Source organism: Mauremys reevesii, linkage group 6 (assembly GCF_016161935.1).
Source record: "Mauremys reevesii isolate NIE-2019 linkage group 6, ASM1616193v1, whole genome shotgun sequence".
Classification (NCBI taxonomy): domain Eukaryota; kingdom Metazoa; phylum Chordata; order Testudines; family Geoemydidae; genus Mauremys; species Mauremys reevesii.
The window spans coordinates 94,979,257-95,004,352 of NC_052628.1; the positions used below are offsets into that span (position 1 = coordinate 94,979,257).

At 49.1% G+C, this 25,096-nt stretch overlaps 1 protein-coding gene across 4 annotated transcripts in view; it reads left to right on the plus strand.

The window, feature by feature from the left end:
• VPS13A (vacuolar protein sorting 13 homolog A) overlaps window positions 1-25,096 on the plus strand; it is a 303,373-nt gene that overhangs the window by 156,750 nt on the left and 121,527 nt on the right. For all 4 annotated transcript variants that reach the window (XM_039545239.1, XM_039545242.1, XM_039545240.1 and 1 more), the window contains one exon: window positions 16,417-16,518. In XM_039545239.1, coding sequence (XP_039401173.1) covers window positions 16,417-16,518 — 102 coding nt within the window. The remainder of the gene's footprint in view (window positions 1-16,416; window positions 16,519-25,096) is intronic.

The following is a 25,096-nucleotide window of genomic DNA, read 5'->3' on the forward strand; positions in this document are numbered from 1 at the left end:
AAATCACTCCGGGCTGCCGCTCAGACTTCATGCTCTGCAGCACACCAGCCTAGGGAGCAGCAACAATTCCTGCATCAGCAGGATATCTCTGTGGCCCCTAGGCCTGACTCTCCGCTCCGGGACAGGGAGCACTCATTGTTTGAGCAGCAGCTCTCCCCACGTGACCTGGATACTTTCACTGATAGTGAAAACGGCACACAGCAGCAGGCAGGGTTCTCCCTGCCTGAGTCTCCCCCCCACCGGAGCCATACATACCCCAAGACATGGGGCATCATAAGAATCAGCCTCAGTTTCCCTACTTTGTCCCCCAGTGGCCAGGACCCATTTTTTTTCCTACCCGATGCCCTGGCCTCAGTGGTACCCGTGGTTGGCTCCTGCCACTGCTTCTCCTTGTGCTCCTTCTACCAGACCGCAAGCTCCTCCTATGCTTATATCCCCAGCTCTATCAACATCTAGAGCTCTTGAACCCCCTCCTGAAGACGTGGGCTATGACCCCTTCCCTGTTTTACTGGCTCCTGCCTCGCCATCAGCCGCAGAAGTCGCCCCAATGCCTCCACAAAACATGGATGGCTTTATGCAATTCCACGAACTCAGGACATCCCTTTGGAGGAAGTCCAGGAGACACAACATAGGCTTCTCAAAATCCTCCAACCCTCTGCACCTTCAAAGATAGCACTACCCATAGAGAAAGTTCTCCTAGAACCAGCTGGTACTCTCTTGCAGACCCCACCTCCATTCACCAACATGCAAGAAAGCTCAACATAAATACTACATGCCTGTGAGGGACATTGATTTCTTATTTTACCACCCACAACCCAATTCTATTGTGGTTGATGCAACAACACACAGAACAAAGCAGCCACGCTACTGGCCCACTCTGCAGGACAAGGACCTCAAACGTCTTGACCTCCTGGACCGCAAGGTTTATACTCTTCTACTTTGCAATTTAGAATTGCAAATTTATTCTACCCTCCTTGCAAGCTATGACCATGATAACTACAACAAGCACTTTGATTTGCCTCCCATATACCGAAGGACAGGAGAGCAGACTTCCAGTTAGTCCTCATCGAAGGTCAATTGGTGTCTAGCATGGCACTATAAGCGTCCCTGGACGTGTCTGATCCAGCAGCCCGCACCACTGCAGTGGTGATGTGCCGGTCTTCTTGGCTCTCGGCATCCGATATCCGCAAAGATTTGCAGTCCAAAGTGGAGAGTCTCTCCTTTGACAAAGATAACCTCTTTTCCCACAAACAAACAAACTCAATATGAAATCTTTCACACTATGAAAGACTCTAGAGCCACTTTCTGCACATTGGGCACTTACCCGTCCCTCCCCAGGAGACCAGGGTATCAACCTTACCAAATGCCCAGCGCAGAACAATATCACCAACCCCAGTCTACACCGTATGACACTGGTAAAAACCGCAACAGACCTCTTAGATGCAGACAAACCCAGGCACAACCAACTACTTCCCACCATTGAGTAACAAACAATTTTGAAGTGCTGGTCAGGGGTACATGCAACCACCCCTTGACTCCACCGCCTATTTGCCCATTTGGCTACCGCCTCCAGACTTTCCACCATGTCTGGCAACAGATCACACAGGACGGTTGGGTTCTGGAAATAGCTCAGTCAGGTTACTCCATTCCTTTCCTATTTTCCCTGCCTATCCTTTCTCCTTCTCTGTCCCTCTTAGGGACGTGTAACGGGTCCGACTCACCCCTGCGGCGCCTCCTGCTGGTGACTCTGGGGAATTAGCTCTTTCCAGCCCGGGAGCGCCCTCTGCAGGCCGGTGATCCACCTGTTTACTACTGGCCCCGTGTCCCTCCCTGAACCCCGGTGCCCTTTCACATGGGGTGCTGCCCCCTGGCAGTAACCCCTTTTTCTCTGGGTCTCCCTTCCTCAGGGAACCCTCCACCCTACTATCCCCACTTCGCCTCAGTAGTGGCTACTGCCCAGTCTCTATCTAGCCCCCATTCACTGGGGCAGACTGCAGTATCCAGTACTCATCATCGGCAAAGGGGGTTTGGACCTGCTGCCTTGGCCTACCCCTAGGTTGCCCCCTGCAACTCCCAGTACCTTTTGCCCTATGCTAGGCCGCAGCCTGGGGCTTTCTAGGCTGGAGCTTCCCCAGCTCCTCAGCCTTTCCCCAGCCCTGCTTCACCCTAGGTACCTTGTCTCAATTCCCTGCAGCCAGGCCCTTCTCTCTCTGAAGGCAGCGAGAGACTGACTGGGCTCCTGGCTCATAGCCTTTTATAGGGGCCAGCTGTGGCCTGATTGGGGTGTGGCCCAGCTGCGGCTACTTCCCAATCAGCCCAGCTTTGAGAGCAGCAGCTCAAGCCCTGCCAAGCCGCTTTTAAACCCCTTAAAACCCGGAGCAGGGATCCACCCTGCTACAGGACCCCTCTCACGAGCACCTTCTCTGCGTGGAGGCAACATCGGGGAAAAGGATTCTACTCCCAAAAGAAAGGCAGGGAGTGCCTTTCTTAGATCCAATGTAGGCTTAGATCCTACATTGGATCTAAGCCAACTGAACATGCTTGTACAGGTGCAAAAATTCAAGATGGTCACATTGGGCACAATAATACCCACACTGCACAAGGGGACTGGTTCACAGCTCTCACCCTACAAGATGCCTATTTCCATATATACATTCATCCAACCCAGCAGACATAGTTTTCTGTATAACACTGACTCTGCGACCGAACATATTGGCCTCCCTACATTGGTAGACAAGACCAGAGAACCTATGCACAGATGTTCCCTTCCATCCACACTCCCCAGTACTCATGTTAACCATGGTCACTTCCCAGATAGATTGTGGAGCGCACTTAGGCAACCACAAGGCACGGGGCCACTGGTCCCTATTAGAGACGCGTCCGCACATCAATCTCCTAGAACTCTGAGCTGTCAGCCATGGAGGAGCACAATCTCACTCCCTATGCACAACGGCCATTAAACTATGGAATTGGTGCATACATCATCACATAAAAGTCACTGCTTCCTACCTGCCCACGTGTCACAACACTACCGCCGACACACTCAGCAGACAATTCTCCGAGAAACACGAATGGAAATTACATCCATCAATACCCCAACAGCTGTCCTCCCACTGGGGCACGCTATTGATAGACCTATTTGCCACTCCTCAAACTGCAAACACCATCTATTTTGCTCCAGAACAGGACTCGGAAGCACACCTCATTCCTTGGAACAACTCCTTCGTGTACGCTTTTCCACTGATTCCACTCATACACAGGGTTCTACGCAACATCACAGAGGACAAGGCCCGGGTCATACTTTTTGCCCCAAATTGGCCCAGGCAGACCATGGTATCCTTACCTGCTACGCATGTCCATCCATCCTCCCTGTACTCTCCCCGACAGACCACATCTCTTCTCCCAGAACTACGGTCAGCTTCTTCATCTGCAGCCCTGGAAGCTCCATCTGTCGGTGTTGTTCTTTCAAGGTTTGAATCCCACGAATTAGCCTGCTCAGAACAGGTCCAACGTGTCGTCCTGCATAGTAGAAGGGACTCCACTCCTAAGACTTACCTGCAAAAGTGGAAATGCTTCTCCATCTGGTGCTTCCACAGATGCTTAATACCCCAGACTGCAACCCTCCCTGACATCTCAGACCATCTTTTCAAACTAAAACAGGACACGTTTTCACTCAGTTTTATCACAGTACGTCTCGCGGCCCTTACCACTTTCCATGACACTCTGGACGGCTATTCACTTTCACAGGCCCCACCATGAAACGCTTCCTCACGGGCCTACCAAACCTCTACCCTGAGATTCATTCACTAGTAGCCTCCTGGAGTCTCAACCTAGTTCTCTGTGCTCTTATGAAACCTCTTTTCGAGCCCCTGGCCACGTCATCCCTGCTCCACATGTCCAGGAAAGTGGCTTTCTTGGTTGCCATAACGTCAACAAGAAGGGTTGGTGAAATAAGCGCCCTGATGGCCTACCCTCCCTACACCATTTTCTCTAAACACAAGCTTACCATACAAACCTGGCCAGAATTCCTCTCCAAGGTGGTGTCTACCTTCCACCTTAACCAGTCAATACAGTTACGTGTATTCCATCCCAACCCTCACATGACTCCACAGGAAGCTGCATCACATACCCTCAATGTCTGACGGGCTCGTGCATTCTATTTTGACAGAACTAAACCATTTCATGAATCCCCTAGGCTTTTGTTTCTACTACCAAGTGTGATGGAGCAAGGCCGGATGGCTACAGGAAAGTACTGAGGAGCAGGTATGTTAGCTCCAGGCTAAGCAAATCCCTAGTACCATGGGAACCAAAATGGCAGTTGCTCCAGGCTAATCAAGGCACCTGGGGCCAATTAAGAACTTTCTAGAAGGCACTGGAGAGAGCTACATTGATTGGAGCACCTGCAGCCAATCAGGACAGGCTAATCAAGGCACCTGGTATAAAAAGGGGAGCTCACTCCAGTCTAGGGCGGAGGAGCCAGAGGAAAGAAGTGTGCATGAGGAGCTGGGAGCAAGAGACACAAGGAACTAAGAACTGAGAGGGGGTACTACTGGAGGATTGAGGAAAACACCATACAATCAAGCAGCATCCAACACCAGGATCCTGTGGTGAGGATAAAGAAGGTGTTTGAAGGAGGCTATGGGGAAGTAGCCCAGGGAGCTGTAGTGGTCAAGCAGCGGTTACAAGTAGCACTATAGAGACTGCTGCAATTCACAGGGCCCTGGGCTGGAACCCGGAGTAGAGGGCGGGCCCGGGTTCCCCCCTAGCCCTGCTGCTCCTAATCAGATATAGGAGTAGTTGATCTAGACTATGGGTTTCATCCAAGGGGAAAACCTCTGAGGGGAAGAAATCCGCCAATAAGCGCAGGACCTACTAGAGGAGGGGAGGAATTTTGCCACAACTGGTGTCAGGAGTGGGATCTTTGGTGTGCACCGCGCGGCGGAAGAAGGAGGGTGATTTAAAAACACACACACACACACACACACACAGGGAAGGGGGTTTACAATTTGTTACCACAATGGATGATCTAGTACGGGCACTGATACAAGCCACGGCAGCCCAGCAGGAGGCTACCGGTGTCCAGGCAGCTGCCCAGGAAGAAGCAGTGCGACTGCAGCAAGAAACTAATTGCCTGTTGATGGACCAAGCTGATCAAGACCGAGCTATGTTGCAAGAACTGGTAAGCCGGGTAAAGACCCTTGTAGAGCTGAACCGTGGGCATGATGGGACGCGGCTCATACGGGCTAACCATTGGCTGCAGAAAATGACGAGGGAAGATGATGTAGAGGCATACCTTCTGGCCTTTGAGAGGACAGCCCTACGGGAGGCCTGGCCTTGAGATCAGTGGTCTGGCATCCTTGCCCCATTCCTGTGTGGGGAGGCCCAGAAGGCCTACCATGATCTGCCTGAAGAAGCTGCAGCAGACTACTCCCAGCTGAAGGCAGAGATCTTGGCCAGATCTGGGGTAACATCCGCAGTACGGGCCCAGCGGTATCATGAGTGGAGGTACCGGGAAGACAAAACCCCACGATCCCAATTATATGACCTCGTCCATCTCGCACGAAAGTGGTTGCAAACAGAATCCTGGAGTCCGGAAGAGATACTAGAGGTTCTGGTCATCGACCGGTACACGAGGGCACTGCCACCAGATCTCCGCAAATGGGTAGGCCAGAACGATCTGTGCACCTATGATGAGATGATCACGCTGGTAGAAAGACGCATGACAGCCAGAGAATTGACCCAACTACGCAAGGAAAGCCCCTTCCGTAGCAAACACCCAACACCAACCCTGGAAGGAGGGACAGCCAAACCCCTGGGGAGTCCTAGGTGGAGGAAGAGGGGGGCTGAAAACCAACAGAGACTCCAGAAGGAAGGGATTGGCCTGAGTGGAGGGAACCCTGGGATTAAACCCCCTAGCCCACAGGATGGGAGACTGACTAGAAATAGTTATAGATGTTATGCATGTGGGGAGTGGGGACACATAGCAGCACAGTGTCTCAGCACCGAAGAGCCTATGCAATGCAACTTGGGGGATTGGGAGGTCCCATGCTCCCTTATCCACCTTGCGGGCATTGCGTTAGCCCCACATAACTATACCAGGCCAGTGAAGATAAATGGAACAGAGACTACAGCACTGGTGGACTCAGGAAGTGCTATCACCCTTATATCGGGTAAGCTGGTAAAAAGTAGCCAGCTGCTGCAAGCCAAACGTGTAGCAGTGACGTGTGCGTGGGGCCATGAGCCAATACCCCACCATCCCAGTGGAGATAGAGGTTCAGGGGAACCCCATTGAGGTGACAGTGGGCGTTGTACCTAAACTCCCATATCCTGTAGTTATTGGGAGAGACTACCCAGGGTTTGATAATTTACTTCCCCCTGAGAGGCTGCAGGGAAGTGGAGACCCTGTTGACAGCGACTCATCATTGGGGGAATGTCAACCCCCCATGTTTTCTGAGTTTTCTCAGGATCTATTCTCAGCCCCCCAAAAGGCCCGGAAGACAAAAAAAGAAAGGAAGGCTGCGAAGGCTTTGGGAACCCAGATCCTGACCCAGGGCCAGAAGACTGCGCTAGTAGGCAGACGGGCACGAGCAGCCACAGAGAAACTACCAACACGGAAGATGAGCCGGAGGCTGGCCCCAGCCATGAGGGTGACAGGCCATTGGAAGAAGCAGAAGCCGGCCCCTGGGAGCTCAGGCAGGTTAGTCTTGGGAGAGAGACGTTCGGACGGGACCAGGCAGAGGACCCCAGATATGATAACATCAGGAAAGAGGTGGCTGAGATAGATGGGATAGCAGTGGAAGGGAAGGTCAGAGGTCCAGTACCCTACTTTATAGTGAAGAAAGATCTCCTGTACCGTGTGGTGCAAATGCAGGAGCAGGAGATACATCAACTTCTGGTGCCCCGAAAACATCAAAAAGCCATATTGAGCCTCGCCCACAGTCACTTGTTTGGAGGACACTTAGGGGTAGAGAGAACCCAGGCCAGGATCCTGCGGAGGTTCTTCTGGCCAGGAATACATGAAGATGTCAGGCGATACTGCACCTCTTGTCCAGAGTGTCAGCTACATAGCCCTCGCCCACACTTACGGGCCCCTTTGATACCTCTTCCAATAATAGAGGTACCATTTGAACGCATAGCCATGGATCTGATTGGGCCCTAGAGAAGACAGCTCGGGGCCACCAACATGTGCTGGTTGTACTAGACTATGCAACCCGATACCCGGAAGCTGTCCCCCTATGCAACGCAGCTTCCAAGACAATAGCTAAGGAGTTAGTACAGATCTTTTCCCGGGTTGGGCTTCCCAAGGAGATGCTGTCTGATCAAGGGACACCTTTTGTGTCTAAATTGATGAAAGATCTCTGTTCATTGCTCCATGTAGAAGCCCTACGGACCTCTGTATACCACCCACAAACAGACGGCCTTGTGGAAAGGTTCAATAGGACCCTCAAGGCCATGATCAGGAAAGTGGTGAGCCGGGATGGGAAAGACTGGGATACCCTATTGCCTTACCTCATGTTTGCCATCCGGGAAGTTCCACAAGCCTCCACAGGTTTCTCTCCTTCGAACTACTATATGGGCGCCACCCCCGAGGCATATTGGATATAGCCAGAGAAGCCTGGGAAGAGGAGCCAAATCCCAGAAGGAACATAGTTGAGCATGTACTACAGATGAGGGATCGGATAGCCCAGGTTACACCCATTGTACGAGAACACTTGGAAAAAGCAACCGATATGATTAATAGTAACCGAGATGTTTTCTCTACAAAACCGGGGCGGACAACTGAGACCTATCACCATATCCACACGATCCCTGGAGCCAAAATAACACTGAGACCCTACCGAATCCCAGCAGCCAAAAGAGAAGAAATCAAGGCTGAAGTAAAGAAAATGTTAGAATTAGGCGTTATTGAAGAATCCTACAGTCAGTGGTGCAGTCCAATTGTTCTAGTGCCCAAACCTGATGGTACCACAAGATTCTGTAATGACTTTCGCCGACTGAATGAAGTATCCCAGTTTGATTCATACCCCATACCACGCATCGACGAACTGGTTGACCAACTGGGTAGTGCTCGTTTCTTGACTACACTGGATCTGACAAAAGGGTATTGGCAGATTCCCCTGACCAAAGAAGCTAAAGAAAAGACAGCATTCTCCACTCCAGACGGGCTATTCCAGTACACTGTTCTCCGTTTTGGGTTACATGGGGCCCCAGCCACATTCCAGCGCCTCATGGATAAGCTGCTGCGCCCCCATACTAGTTATGCAGCTGCATACCTAGATGATGTCATCATCCATACGCCAGACTGGGGAACCCACTTGGAGAAGGTTGAGGCAGTGCTACGCACCTTAAGGCGGGCTGGCCTCACCGCTAATCCTGCTAAGTGCGCCATAGGACTAGCAGAGGCTAGGTACCTGGGATATATTGTAGGAAGGGGTATAGTGAAGCCCCAAACTAATAAACTAGAAGTGATTCAAAACTGGCCCCGGCCGACCCGAAAGAAGCAGGTCTGTGCATTCCTAGGCGTGGTAGGCTACTACTGACGGTTTATTCCCCACTTCGCCAGTAGGGCAAGTTCTCTAACGGACCTGGTGAAGGCTCGAGGTCCAGACATGGTAAAGTGGACCGACGCTGCAAAGGGGGCATTTGTAGACCTTCGGACGGCCCTCTGTAATGACCCCATACTCATAGCCCCAGACTTTACCAAGGAGTTTATTTTACAGACAGATGCTTCTGAGGTGGGGTTGGGGGCAGTTCTGTCACAAATGATTGGAGATGAAGAACACCCGATTCTCTACCTAAGCAGAAAGCTGCTCCCACGAGAACAGAAGTATGCAGTAGTCGAGAGAGAATGCCTCGCTGTCAAATGGGCCATGGAGACGCTGCGTTATTACCTCTTGGGCCGGCGATTTACTCTTGTGACGGACCACGCACCCCTCCAGTGGATGCAGAGAAATAAGGAAAAGAATGCAAGGGTCACCAGGTGGTTCTTATCCCTCCAACCATTCCAGTTCCGTATACGGCATAGGGCTGGATGGCACCACGGCAACGCTGATGGTCTTTCACGAGCACACTGCCTGGCGTCCCAAGTTGCCCAACCCTATGGTGTTGAGCAGAGGGGGGTGGGGGATATGTGATGGAGCAAGGCCAGATGGCTACAGGAAAGTACTGAGGAGCAGGTATGTTAGCTCCAGGCTAAGCAAATCCCTAGTACCATGGGAACCAAAATGGCAGTTGCTCCAGGCTAATCAAGGCACCTGGGGCCAATTAAGAACTTTCTAGAAGGCACCGGAGAGAGCTACATTGATTGGAGCACCTGCAGCCAATCAGAACAGGCTAGTCAAGGCACCTGGGGCCAATTAAGAACTTTCTAGAAGGCACTGGAGAGAACTACATTGATTGGAGCACCTGCAGCCAATCAGGACAGGCTAATCAAGGCACCTGGTATAAAAAGGGGAGCTCACTCCAGTCTAGGGCGGAGGAGCCAGAGGAAAGAAGTGCGCATGAGGAGCTGGGAGCAAGAGACACAAGGAACTAAGAACTGAGAGGGGGTACTACTGGAGGATTGAGGAAAACACCATACAATCAAGCAGCATCAGACACCAGGAGGATCCTGTGGTGAGGATAAAGAAGGTGTTTGAAGGAGGCTATGGGGAAGTAGCCCAGGGAGCTGTAGCGGTCAAGCAGCGGTTACAAGTAGCACTATAGAGACTGCTGCAATTCACAGGGCCCTGGGCTGGAACCCGGAGTAGAGGGCGGGCCCGGGTTCCCCCCTAGCCCTGCTGCTCCTAATCAGATATAGGAGTAGTTGATCCAGACTATGGGTTTCATCCAAGGGGAAAACCACTGAGGGGAAGAAATCCGCCAATAAGCGCAGGACCTACTAGAGGAGAGGAGGAACTTTGCCACACAAGAGATCAAAGGGTGATGCTATCTCTAAGCAAAGACTCTCCAAGCGGATCTCCACCTGCATCAGATCTTGCTATCAGACCCAGAATATTCAACCACCAGAAGGTGTTAGGACTCATTTTACTAGAGAAATGTCAACATACATTGCTTTCCTCCACAGCGTACCTGTTACAGACGTATGCAAGGTGGCCATGTGGACATTTGACCACACATTTGCCAAACATTATGCTATCGCATGGGATACTACAGCAGACACCATAGTCGGCCATATGGTACTTTCTACCTTTGTTCCTCACACAACTCCAAAATCCCACCAACCATAGTGGGTACTGCTTTACATTCACCTACAGTGGAGCACCCACAGGGACAGTACTCGAAGAGAAAGTTACTCACCTTGCAGTAACTGAGGTTCTTCGAGATGTGTATCCCTGTGGGTGCTCCACTCCTCACCCTCCTCCCCTCTACTTTGGAGTATTAATATGATTTCTCCACAGTAGAGAAGAAACTGAGGAGGGTGCGGGATGCACGCGCTCAGGAAGATTCCAATGAGACGGGAGATACCAACTGAGTGTGTGCGTCCCGACCAGGCACTGCTACTGAAAATCTCCGATCAACAGCGCCGGGACGCACCCTCACCTACAGTGGAGCACCCACAGGGACACACATCTCGAAGAACCTCAGTTACTGCAAGGTGAGTAACTTTCTCTTCTGACTACTTGACTGAGGGGATAAGTCCCAGAGGACCCCTGCAGAACAAAGAGGGCAGATTTGTGAGGCCCACAAGTCTTCCCTCCCATCTTCCCAAGTCTTAAAGTAGGTCTTGAGCATCCTGGGGAAAGAAGCAGGGCTTCTAATAAGCTCCCTCTCAAAGGGAATGGGACCTAGCGGGTGAGAATTCAGAGACAGTTCTTTCAGTCCCAGAAATCCTGGTATTCCAACTATTCTGGACTTTCTCCAAGAAGGCAAAGGCTTTAGCCAGTATCGTGCATCAGGTCTCTGCTCTTACTCGCATGCTATTGGCAGGGTCTTCTGGCTTCCTGGCATAGGTAACTAGATTCCTTCCAACTCTTCTGACTTCCAACTCAGGCCACTCTTCCCAAATTGGGACCTTTGGCTAGTTTTGAGGGCTCTGACAAGCCATCTCTTCAAGCCTCTGACTTTAGTGTTGGCCTTTTATTTTTCCAGTAAGACTTGTTTCTTATTAGTTGTCATGTCTGTCAAGTGAGTGTCGGAGCTGGCAGCCTTATCTATACAGGAGCCTTACTGCACATTCTATGAGGACAAGGTGATGTTCAAGACACCAGAATCCTTTCTTCCTAAGGTAAATTCCTCCTTTCACGGTTCTTGAGTGGTTGTGCTTCCTTCATTCTGTCTAAATCCATAACATCAAACTGAAAAGATGAGGCATGATGAGTGCTGAAAATCTTAAACATACAGGATCTACAAGAAGATCACTCTCCTTATTTGTGTCTTTCCACCCAAAATGCCAAGGATTCAGAACTTCCACATCCTTCGTTGCTAAGCATATTAAACTATGTATTGTGTAAACCAACTAGACTTCAGGGTTTCCTGTACCGTAAGAGATCAAGACATGTTCCAGGAGATGCCTTGCAATTTTGTGGGCAAAATGAGCAGGTGTGTCCATCTCAGAAAGTTGCAAAGCGACTACTTAGTCAACAGCTAACTGTGACATACCAAGGTACAATCCAGATTAATGAGTAGCTGTGTCACCCCTCCCCTGTAACCTGGGGTGCCCTTTATTATGCCTTGCTGCTTCAGCCTCCAACCTGGACTGCTCACAAACAGCCTCTAGTATGTTAGTCATTCCCAGCTGTCTGTGCGTGTGCTGCAGCCATCTGGCAAACCTCTGGCTCTTACTAGTCTTGATTATGATTCAGGGTGACCCCAACACACTTCCAGTCCCAGATTTCCTTCCAGAAAAATGTCTTGTACTGTTCAGCCCACTACTTGACAGTACAAATATAGAATCCATTATTCCTTTAAGGAAATAATTTGCATACAACTTGATACCCCAAATGGAATTACTGAGACACTTCAGTTTGAACCCGGGATTAAATAAAATAAGTTTAACTACAAAGAGAGAGAGATTTTAAGTGAGTACAAGCAATGAGGCATAACCCAGAAATGGTTACAAGAAAAATAAAGTATTTAATGATGCCTAATTTAACAAACTACATTAAATTCAAAGCAGAGTTTCCTCACCACCTGCGTAAAGCTGTTCTAGTGATAAAACTTCTTAGGTCAGGACCCCTTCTCTCAGTATCCAACTAATGCTTCCTTTGTTGTTGTCAATGTGATGGGTAGGGAGAGAGAGAGGGGTGCCTTGGGGTGTTTGTCCCTCTTTTTTATATTTTCAGACCCCCTCTTGAAAAACATATCCCCCTGAGAATCAGAGCAAAGAGACTGTGGAAGGACATTCCCTGATTTTTTCCCACCTGTATGAACTTCCTTTGTCTTCCCTTCCTGCGTGATGATTCCATTTGCTGCTTAAATGCTAACTAAGCAAAGCACACATTCCTTTATTTAGGACAAAGCTGCCAGTTTCTGTTTGGGCAGGGCTGTGGGATTTGGAACGTGTTGTTAACATCATACAGGGGTAATCTTATAACTTCACATACAACGTTGCCACGCGTATTTGGCCAGAACAGTGTTGACCAGCAAATTGAGTTTTCAAATGATACCTTACAAGACATACTTTGTACAGAGATTATTACAGAAGGGTGTAGAGTTTGTATTCAGGGGTGTATTCCATCACACGAACACCTTCGTTAAGCACTATAAGATGGACTTTGTCATACTCATTGGTCTCCTTTGGCAGAAAGGCACTGTAGGTGGTGGCCCAGAACTAATAGACTTTTCAGCAAGCTCGCAAAAAGGAGGATATTACTTTTCTACCAGACTCTTGTTTCATAACTCTCCCTACATCTGTTCACGTCTTCACAGATATCCAGAATTGTGGGAGACACTGGGCTACAGACCAGAAAATTTCTTACTGATAGTTTTCTTTCGGCTAGCATCTCCTACAAGTCTACTCACCCTAAATGGCGTAGAAGCCAGGGTGAGATATGTAGTGGATTCGTTACAATATGACTGTCAACTTTGGTCTAACATACATAGTTATTTCGTTATCTTGAGTTATTCTCAAGGTGCACAACTTTCATAACATCTGGCAGCAAACTGGATTGTAAGGGGAATGGCCAAACCATGTATTGCTCAAATGTTGATCTGCTTCGTGAACTGCAGAGAGAGGAGGGCATCCCAGACATCCAGAAATTTGGGAGATGTTATCAGCAGAAATGAAATTATCAGTAAGAATTTTCCATTCTGCCTTCTAGGGGAGCAGTTGGAGTACCTGTGGCCACATTCCCCTTCAGAGGGTTTGAGGGGGTTTCCCCTGCACTGTTCTTGGTCTAGAATGTATTGAAGTTTGTGGCTGCATCTCATCACTAAGGCTATGATTTTGTGACAGAGGTCGCGGAATCCATGACTTCCAGAGACATCTGTGACTCCAACCCATGGCAGCTGGGAGCTGCGGGGTACCCCCACCTCCTGAGATGGTGGGGGCCCTTGGCACTCTGGGCAGCAGAGGGCCCCGCAGCTCCTGGCTGCGGTGAGGGGGGCCTCACCATTCCTGGCCGCCACTGGTGGCCCCAAAGCTCTGAGCTGCCTCCGGGTGGCCCTGGGATGTCCGAGCAGTGGCAGAGGGCCCTGCAGCTCCTGGTCACCACAGGCGGCGACCCCTGGGGAGCTCCAAGCCCCCATGGGCGGTGGGTGGCCCCTGCAGCTCCTGGGCAGCAGGGGGCCCTGCAGTTCCTGGCTGCCACTGGTGGCCCCAAAGCTCCGAGCTGCCTCTGGCAGCAGGGGCCCCAGGAGCTCCGAGCAGCTGCAGGCGGTAGGGGCCCCCACAACTCCTGCCTGCCACAGACAGTGGGGTCCCTTATACTTCCCGGCTGGCACTGGTAGCCCCAAAGCTTCAAGCTGTCTCTGGTGGTAGTGGCCCCGGGAGCTCCAAGCAGCCACAGGCGGCCTCACAGGTGCTGGCCACTGCAGGCGGCGGGGAGCCCTGCAGCTCAGGCAGTAGGGACCCCCTACAGTGGGCCCCTGGCAGCTCCCAGCTGCTGTGGGCAGCAGAGGGACCCTGCCACTCTGGGCGGCATGGGCCTCCAGAGCTCTGAGCCCTCACAGATGGTGGGGGCTCCCAGAGCTCTGAGCCTGGACCCCCGCAGCTGCCCAGCCGCCGAAGGTGGGGGCTCCACAGCTCCTCAGTTTGTCACAGGTGTTTCTAGTAAAAGTCATGGACAGGTCATGGGCTTCCATGAATTTTTCTTTATTGCCCGTGACCTGTCCGTGACTTTTACTAAAAAATATCCTTGACAAAATCTTAGCCTTACTCATATCACCTCCTTATCACCATCATATGGTGCTTTTGAAGGTTGACTAGGTATTGTGGTATCAGTTTAGACTTACTTTATGTTTTCAGGTTTATCTTCACAACCATAAGGGCTGGAAACATGTTAGTCTGGTTGCATCAAATGTTTTTTATCAGTAGTATAATGTAAAATACTTATACAATTCTCTCTTGTGTTTTTACATTAGACATTTTGGTATAATATTCATTCTTGAGATTTGTAGCTATGTCTTGCAACACTTTCTTTCACCTTTCTTTCCTTAATCATTATCCCACATGGATAGACTTCCCCTAAGGGGAAACTTGAACTAATGTGGACTTCCATTAGATTAAATAGGGAGCACTGTGTATACCAGCTAGAGCAGGAAACTGAATACCAGAGTTGGGGGTCTAGGTTTTGTCATTGACTTGCTATGTAGATATAGCTAAATACACCTCTGCCTCGATATAACGCTATCCTTGGGAGCCAAAAAATCTTAACGCATTCTAGGTGAAACCGTGTTATAGTGAACTTGCTTTGATCCACTGGAGTGCGCAGCCCCACCCCCCTGGAGCACTGCTTTACCGTGTTATATCCAAATTTGTGTTGTATCGGGTGGCGTTATATCGGGGTAGCGGTGTATCTCTATCTGTGAGAGTCTGTTTACCTAAATGTAAACTAGCGATGGTGCTACTAATCTGACTCACAGGATGGTTGTGAGAATTAGTGTTTAATGATGTGTTTTGAGATCCTCAGATGAGAGCAGATATATATTCAAAGTATTGTGCGTAGTTTACTGTTGCATCCTAGGCTATAAATGAAATGTGTATTCACTGGTCAGAATTTTCTGCTTCACAAATCGTTCCTCTTCTGGGGGTGTGGAGTGGGCATGTGAATGCCTTCAAAATTGCTTAAATCCATGTGGCTAAAATATCTTCCACAAACTGAATCCACAGCCTGGAGAAGAAGAGCCCTTGCACCATGTACCCAGTATTCAGCCCTGCTAATTGTGTTGAGCACTGAGCTCAAGATTTGGCCCTATACAAAGAATAAAAGTGGAAAGTATGACCAACTTTTTCCAAAAACACAAAACACTTATTGCATTAAAGACAGATAATGAATATTTTCCCAGTATTATAAGTCCACATAAGCAATTATAATAGTTGCCAGATGGATGTAGCATAATTATGAACAGGATAGGAAATGGTCCCTGAGACAATCTCTCTTAAGACATTACACATTATGAAAGACTGTGAGAACCCTTGGGTTAGAGAATTTGCTAATGGGATACAGAACTTTTCATTCTAGGCCTCTTATTCATATTTAGAACTGGAAAAATAAGTAGAAAATGAAATCGGTTGCCATCAGGTGGTGGTTTAATAGCCTGCATGAAATAGGTTGGTGATTTTAGTCCAGTTTATACTGATGTGTATCCACATCCCAGTAGTTCTATTGGCATGCTTCTCAAAGACACCAAAGGTAGAAATGGCTATGTAGAGAGAACTTACCCTAATGGTTCTTACTGATTAGAATTGAGGCACATTTATGTGGAATTGGGTCATGGGGAAATTTGTGCTGCTGCCTTATGGGCCTTGCTTGCTTTGTGTTGTATAAGTAAAAGATTTCTGCCTCTAGTTCCCTTTATAGTCAGATTCTACTACCTTTATTTATATTTAGAACCTTACTCATTGATTTCTGTGGGGCTACTTGAGACATAATGTGCTGTTCATTTTGAATAATGGTGGTGGAATTTAGTCCATGATGACAAACATCAAATTTCTTTTAAATAAACTATTTAATTCAAAGACTTACCTGCCTATTTGTGGAAAACAGCTAGGGTGAAATCCTGGCCTCAATGAGGTCAGTGACAAAACTCCCATTGACTTCGCTGAGGCCAGGATGTCAGCCCCATTGTTTTTTCATGTTTTATTTTAATTTTACTTAGTTTTTTTTATATTCTAATATAATAAAAACAAACAACATGTTATAATGTCTCATTTTGATGTTTCTGTTTGAGTCTATAGAGCATCTTTTTTTTGGTATTGGTTCTAAGGTGTATCTTTTCTTAATTCAGTACTCTGATGATTTTATATTTCTTTAGGTGCATTATTATAATGAGATGTTTGGTGTGTGGGAACCTTTGCTTGAACCACTAGAAATTGAAAAGAGCGATGAATTCAAACCATGGACTCTTGGAATCAAGGTATGTATTCAGAAGTGTAAATTGAAACAACTAACATGCAAATCTACATTTTAAATAACTTTTGGGTTGAAACATGAACCAGTAGAACAAGGCTGTTTGAACTTAATGTTAATACCCTGTTCAGTCGTGTACGCCAAGGGGATAAAATGCAGGGTAGGCCACAAGGCTAATATAACTCTAACTCTGTATATTGGCTAAAAGTGAGTGCAGTTAGAAGTTGATTGACCACACTTTTTTCCCCTCTTTGCATTGTTATATCTAGAGCATGTATAGTCATGATTAACTTAGAGACAGAAACTGTTCACGTAATGCAGCACAGTGATTAGTCTACAGTGGCTACTCACTTGCCAAAGTATATATTTAAAACTTCATTTTTAAATTGAGTACAAAAATTGAAATTGAAAAAGAAAAGAAGTTTTCTTTCTTCACATGGATTAAACCAACAGTTCTCCTTTGAGTAGATGCAGCCACGTATTTCATTTAGGTGTCTGTGCCCAGAGTGCCGGAGCCAGAGAATTTGCCTAGCAGTATCCATAGTTGGGCAGCGCTTGCGCCTTGTAGCCGCAGCCCTTCTCCTGGCTGTGAGTGGCACCACCCTGACCCCTCTTCAGTTCCTTCTTACCACCTGTGGCTGGAGTTGGAGCTCTGTGTGGTTTTCAGCCTCGCAATCCTCTATTCAGTGAGGTTTTTTTTCTAGTTCTACATAGTTCATCAGTATCCCAGTATAGTGGTAGTTGTAGTTTGTCATCTAATGATGCCCTCACCAGGGTTTAAACATTCTGTCGTGTGGGTGGGGCAAACCCTACTAACTATCCCTACACACGGTGCTTGCTGTGCCTAGGTGAAGGCCACTTTAAGAAGCAGTGTTCGATTTTCAGATTGTTCACGAAACAGACTCAAGTGCTGAGGAATTTCCATCTGAAGCAGCACCTGCTCAAACATGCCACGTGGACTGTTTCAGTACCGAGGCCCTCCTCAGATCATAGGTCACCCTTGGATTCGGAAAGTGCTGCCGTTCACTTCTTGGAGCTGTTGCCTCTCTGAAGAGATTGAAGAGTTGTTCCCCATCATGTGTGCTGAGGAAAAGGTCACATAAAACCAAGCGATGCCACTTCAGGTTCTGTGGGGACTTGTCTCCCTCCTTTAGAAGGAGCATGGATCGACACGTGGTGAATGGGATGGAGCAGGTCCTGTCAGCTGCTCTCCGACACTATGCAGGGAGGTCAGAAACCCTGTAACATTGACTCTGGTTCTGGCCCAAGGGTGTCCTTTCAGTCAGATATCAATGAGGGTGATGCTGGCACTGGCTGCTTCAGCGCAGTGTATCAGGCAACAGGGACCTCCTCTGCCTTTCTGTCTTGACCTCTCCCTTGGTCCAGAACTTTGCCAGGGCTGTCCCCTTTATAGCCCTATTGGCTGGACAGGCTGCTGAACCTATGGGTCTGCGATGCTGCACCCTGATGTTTCCCTTCCACACTCAGGAGAAATGGGGCTTGTACTAGACTTCTTATAAGCAACCTCCTTGGTACCAGGAACTACTTCAGTTCCTATGTGACCAGCACTGCCAGTGTTGCTGAGGCAGCAGTCACTGCCCTCCACCTTGGCACTCTTAGTTATGTCAGTGCTGATGTCGACTTCGGGATCGACACCACTCCCAGCACCAGAAACAGCAGAGGCATACTCGCTGCCAGCTGAACCATTTCCACCATTGATATAAGCCTACTCATCATTCTGGGCTATGGATGAGTCAGACTGGCTACTTATGCCCTCAGAACTGCCCCACTGTTATGCCCCAAAGCCTGGAACTTCTTTGCAGTCCATGCTGGGTGTTGTGGATATGTCAGCCAGAGTGATGGCCTCTGCAGTAACCATGAGGAGGTCTTCCTGGCTTCAGAACTCAGGCCTTGCTCCTAATGTGCAGCAAGCCATTGAGGATTTGTCCTTCCATGGCCCATTACTATTCTCAGATAAAGTAAATGAGACTCTGCACTCCTTCAAGGACCCTTCAGTCCTTGGGAGTGTATACACTGGCAGTGCATGGCCGTCTCTATGGTGTTCAACAGTAACGGTAACCACAGTATCATCTGCAGTGTGTATTTGGGCAGCCTTTCCTTTTCATGAGGCAGCAGGATTACCTCCAGAAAGGGGTATACATCCCACAGCAGAAAGCAATTGAGTTCGGGGTTTGGATAGTCCACACGTCCTCCCCTGATGCCCCCCCCAAGCATCCATTTTAACTCCTTGGTTCAAAGTAGTGTTCCAGTCGTTGGTCCCTTCCCCTCATCCATTTCATTTTGGGGACAGGCCTGGCTGCTTTCACTATACATGCGTCTCAGTCATCACCAACAGCTGGGTCCTAAGCACTGTCAGATCAGGCTATGCCATCCAGTTTCTCTCCATCCCTCCTCTCCACCTTCCCTCCCCATCTCTCTTCCAGAACCCTTCTTACAAGATACTGTTCCTTGAGCAGGTTTGCACTCTGCTTGTGTTGGAAGTGGCAGAGGAGGTTCTACCGGATCACCGGGGTCAGGGTTTCTGTTCCTAGTGCTTTCTGGTGTCCTTTGCGGTCTGAAGAAATAGATCAGATACATGAGGTTCTGAATTGTCACTCTATTGACTGTCCCTCCATGTCTCCAAATGACTGATTTCGTGTCTTACACATTCAGGACGTTTACTTTCATGTGGTGATTTTGCTGAGGCACAGAAAATTCCTTCAATTCATTGTAGCAGAGCGCCATTTCCAGTTTACAGTGCTTCCTTTTGATCTCTCTTCTGCCCCTGGGGTTTTTACCAAATGCATGGCTGTCATCATGGCATATCTCAGAAGAAAAGGGATCCATATCTTCCCATATCTGGATGACTAGTTACGGAGAGGCAGATCCAAGAGAGGAAGTCCTTTTTCATGTCAGCACTGCACTATGCTTGTTCGACCTCATCCGAAACATTGGGAAGTCTGCTTTGGTACGTACTCAGAAAATAGAGTTCATTTGGGTCCTAATAGACTCTACAGGTTCGAGAGCATTTCTGCCAACCAACCATTTTCAGGCGGTTCGCCACCTCTTGCCTCAGTCTGCAGTCTCCGCCTTCCACGACAGTTCAGATGTGCCTATTTGGGATCACTGAGAGGCCAAGGTCTGTGGAGGTTGTGATGAAGTGGGAATGTTCTTAATGTTTTCTCTGAATACTGTGTATGTGCCTCAGTTTCCCTTATGTATTTCTTAAGTATGTAGGTGGTAGGATAAGAGTGTGTGATTGTTGCAGAGCCATTGTGATGCTGTCTGCACAGAGAATGGCCAACACCCTGTCTCCTGGCAACTGTTGGCCTGGGCCCTTCCCCTGCAAAGGTCCCAACTGAAGGTGTTGGAGAACAAAGAGATCAGGTGGCCTCCTGGCCCCAGAGAGAGACAAAGGCCAGAGGAGGGGTTGGAGAGTTTGTTTGGAACTGTCTGGGGAAACGGAGGGGGGGCCTAGACAGGGCTCTGGCCTTCCTGGCCCCAAGATGGACCTGACTCAGGGGTCTTGTTTCCTATACCTACAAGCTCTGTTTTAGACTGTGTTCCTGTCGTCTAATAAACCTTCTTTTACTGGCTGGCTGAGAGTCATGTCTGACTATGGAATTGGGATGCAGGGCCCACTGGTTTCCCCAGGAGTCCCGCCTGCGCAGACTTGCTGTGGGAAGTGCATGGAGTGAGAAGGGGATACTGAATGCTCCGAGGTCAGACCCAGGAAGGGCGAAGCTGTGTAAGCTTCTTGCCCTGGAGACAGTATGCTTGCAGAGAGGAGGCTCCCCCAGAGTCGTGACTGGCTTCATATGGAGTAGTTCCAGAGCATTGCCCGGTGACTCCGTGACAGGGGGGAGCAGGAGTTCTCTCCGCATATCAATTTGCTGGAGCTTCAGACTATTTACAATACGTGTCATGTGTTTTGAGGCCATATCAGGAGCTCAATAGTTCACATATTTACCCGACAATACCACTATGATGTATTCTGTGAACAGGCAAGGAGGAGCACACTCCAGGATGCTCTGCCAAGAGGCAATCAGGTTGTGGCAATTTTGCATTGGGCAGAGTACGTTCCCATAGCCGACAACTTGCCTAGGGTTCAGGATCACCTTGCCGATCATCTCAGCAGGAATTTTTTGCTGAATCGTGAGTGGTCTCTAAAGACAAACATCCTCAGGACTATCTTTGCATTCTGATGATTGACCTCTTTGCTACAGTGGACAACAGGAAATGTGATCTGTTCTGCTCTTGAGGAGACCAGTCCAGGCTCCCTGTCCAATGCCTTCCATCTCACTTGGCAAGCAGCTCTCTTCTATACCTTTCCCCTGATCCCAGTCTTCCCACTGGTCATCTTGAAAATGAAGATGGATTCATCATCAGGTTCCTATTATGCTTCTGGCGTTTAGGGCAGTGACGAAGCTCCTCCACTCCTGTCTGTTTTTGGCAAGTCTTTCAATGGTTTCCCAGCTGTGCTCCAGATTTTTCCAGCTCTGCTTCCACAGCTCATCATCATGTTGTTTTCAGAAGGCCTCGTTTTCGCTTGCTTTCAGGTGTCCATCTTATTGCTACTCTGGTGATGGAATCAGTTTCCATCTGAAGCACATGATCGATCCATCTCCAGTGCCTCCTGGCAGTGATGGTGCTCAGATCCTCTTGACTGCACTGTGTCAGTAGATCTTGGTTTGAGATTGTTCTGGGTCAAAGGATATGGGGGATTTTTCTGAGGCAGGTTGTATGGAATGAAGACAGTTTGGACATGTCAAACTTTCTCATTCCCCAGCATTCTGCTCTATAAAGTATTGTGGAAAGTATGCATCTCTGATAAATCTTGAGTTTGGTTTTGGTGTTGTGTTTTGATGATTTCCAGACGGTATCAAAGCTCCTGAAGGTGTTCCTGGCTTTATTGATTTTGTTCTGGATGTCCTGGCTTGTTCCACCATCCTGGCTGATGGTGCTGCCCAAGTATATGAATGTTTCTACATTGGTGAGAACATAATCCTCTATCCGGACTGGTGATGGTGAGGCAATATTAAAGGGCATATCATCTGTCTTATTGAAGTTGATTTTCAGTCCAATTTGCTGGCTGAATGCGTTGTTTGTTTTTTCTTGTATCTGGTGTTGAGTATATGATAGGAGCGCGACATCATCTGCGAAGTCCAGGTCTTCAAGGGGTGAGAAGAGTGTCCATTTAATGCCTCTTGGCATGTCTTCTGTTGTACGCCGCATTACCCAGTCAATGACAACATTGAAGAGGATTGCAAACATAAGAACGGCCGTACCAGGTCAGACCAAAGGTCCATCTAGCCCAGTATCTGTCTACCGACAGTGGCCAATGCCAGGTGCCCCAGAGGAAGTGAACCTAACAGGCAATGATCAAGTGATCTCTCTCCTGCCATCCATCTCCATCCTCTGACAAACAAATGGCTAATAGCCATTTATAGACTTAACCACCATGCATTTATCCAGTTCCCTTTTAAACGCTGTTATAGTCCTAGCCTTCACAACCTCCTCAGGAAGGAGTTCCACAAGTTGACTGTGCGCTGCGTGAAGAAATTCCTTTTATTTGTTTTAAACCTGCTGCGTATTAATTAAACCTGCCGCCTATTAACATGACACACCCCTGACATACTCCTGTTTTGACTTCAAAACTGAACTCTCTGTGATCAACACTGCATGTAAAGTTGAAATAGAAGCTTTTGATGACGTTGATTATACGAAAAGGAATTTCATATGCCCGCAGAATGCACCATAGGCTGGTCCTGTGAATGCTATCAAAAGCCTTCTTAAAGTCTATGAAATGTAGAGTTGCCTTTGCCACTCTAAGCACTGTTCTGTTGTGTTTCATAGAGTGAAGTTCTGGTCTGTGCATCCACGCTCTTTCCAAAAACCAGCTTGCTCTTTTCTGAGAATGCTATCAACTGCCTCTGATATACGCTGGACTATGATCTTACACAATACTTTGCTTGACACAGATAAAAGTGTGATGATACACCAGTTATTACAATCACCGAGAGTTCCTTTCTTCACTATAATCACATTGGTCCACTCATCTGATACTTTTTTCCTTTTCCAGACTGATGTCAACAGAGGGGCCAGGATAGATGCTGCTAATTTAGGATTTACGTTGAATAATTCTTCATTCAAGTTATCCTTGCCAGGAGCTTTCCCATTTTGTAAGGATTTGATGGCTTTAATGATCTCTTCCTTAGTTGGGGGTGTCTGTGTTGATATCAAGATCTTCTTCTGCCTCCCGAATGTTTGCTTCCTCTTTAGGTGACTCCCTGGTCAGCAATTTTTTGAATGCTCTGTCCAGCGCATTTCTTATTTTTTTTCGGTTATTAGTGGGTGTCATTGTTTGTTCCTGATGATTAGTAGGTGTCATTGTTTGTTGGTGTCTGCTGTTTTCCATTGGTAAGCCGTGTCATTTTGTAGACGGTTCCTTGTTCACCACGAGCAGCTGCAGTCTCTTCTTGTGTTGCCAGATTATAAATATAATTCCGTTTGTCCACTCTCAAAAGGCATTTGATCTCCTAGTATGCCTTGCTATACTGCTCGTGGTATTTGTTCTTTAGCTTCTGGGATTTTGTGTCTAAAACTTTTTTCTTCAGGGCTCGTCTTGTTTTACGTGGTGTTCCATGTGCTGAGTGTAATCCACTCCATCCTTCTCTTCTGCCTGTAGCCCAGATAGGCTTCACTGCTCTGTTTAGAAATTGCTGTTCTTAGAGTGCTTGCTCATATCAATTCCAATTAGGTATGTGCGCACCATGTGCATGATCGTTGGAAGATTTTTACCCTAGCAACACTCGGTGGGTCGTCTGGGTCGCCCCCTAGAGTGGCGCCGTTATGGCGCCAGATATATACCCCTGCCGACCCAACGACCCTTCAGTTCCTTCTTACCGCCCGTGACGGTCATTGGAACTGTGGAGCGCGGCTTCGCTGATCTCCGCTTCGCTGATCTCCACTTCCCTAGCTTCCTCGTAGTTCTTTATAGATAGTTGTATGTATATATAGTTCAAGTTTTTACAGTTATAGCTAGTTTTAGTTGTTGGTGTATATATAAATAGTGTATATAGTTGCGGGGGGATTGGGGATTAGCCCCTTCCCTCCACCCCGGTACCAGGTCACCGGGATTTAAACCGTGCTCGGCGTGCCAAAAGCCGATGCCAACAGGGGATCCCCACGACTCCTGCCTTAAGTGCCTCGGGGAATCCCGCCTTCCGGACAAGTGCCGCATTTGTAAGGCCTTTAAGCTGAGGACGAAGAAGGAGCGGGACTTTCGTCTGAATCAGCTCCTCATGGAGGCAACACTTAGTCCAGCACCCTCGATACCGAGCGCTGAACAATCCACATCTGTGAGAAGCGCTCCTTCAGCCCCGGACCGCTCTGGTACCGCGAAGGAGCCCCGGCACCAATCTTCACCGGCACCGAAGTTGGCTCGGCACCACTCCCTGTCCCTGTGGGCGAGGAAGCAACACAAGCCTCCCGCTGCCTCGGCACCGTCCGCACCACAGACAGAGCACCTACCCAGGACGGATCGCCCGGCACCGACATCTGCTGCGGCACCGCTGGCTGCCGCACCGTCTATTCCGGTCTCGCAAGGGCCGTCGAGTCCGGTGCCCGAAAGCTCCCTGGTTCACGCTGTGGTCGAGCTCGCTCTTTCGTCTACCCCGGAGACCTTCTCCAGGGCAAGGGAATTGATTGCGATGACAGAGACCGCGCTGCCTCAACCCCTGGTACCGCCGGTGCGGGTTATACAATCCATAGGCAAGCCTGCCTTACTGAGGCCGCCCTCTGTGGGAGTTGCTGAGAGGCACTGATCCCACTCTCGTTCCCGCCGACGATCCCGGTCCCGGCGCCGCTCGCAGTCCCGGCACCGCTCTCCATCACGGTACCATTCACACTTGCGGCACCACTCAGCCTCCCGTTCGCCTGCTTGGTACACCCGGTACCGATCCGGCTCCCGGCACCGTTCACGGCACCGCTCATCTCGCAGCCATTCTAGGTGAAGGAGATCGAGATCCCGGTCGACCTCCCGGCACCGCCACGGTCGTAGGTCCCAGTCTCGCTCACGGTACCGTTACAGCTCCCGGTGCTGTCCCGAGAAGGACCAGCTCGAGACGTGGCTCCTCCTCAGGGTCTCTCAGCACTCCCTTGGCCGTCGAGACACGCCTCGGTGTCGTCTCATGCTGGGAGTGCTTATGCACAGGACCACGACTCGGACATGTCCAGCCACACGTTCCCGGAGAGCCAAGGCCACGAGCAAGGTCCCCATCAGTGGTCTTTCTGGACACCTTGGGCATACCACCAAGCCCAAGGTGCTCCCCTAGCTGCACCACGGTCTGCCCTATTTGAACATCGTGTGCCAGAGGCAACCATAAGCCGCCCCCCCATGGGTACGAATGAGGCTTCTGTACCATCGGCAGTCACCCAGGTCCCACCTGTGCCTGATGCTGCCCCTCAAGAACAGGAGCCCCCACAGGACCCTCTTGTCCCTGGCCTCTCCTCTTCCTCCTCACCAGATGAGGAGGTGGCAGGGACATTCTCCTCCGGCCCTCCCCCAATTGACGTGAGGGCTC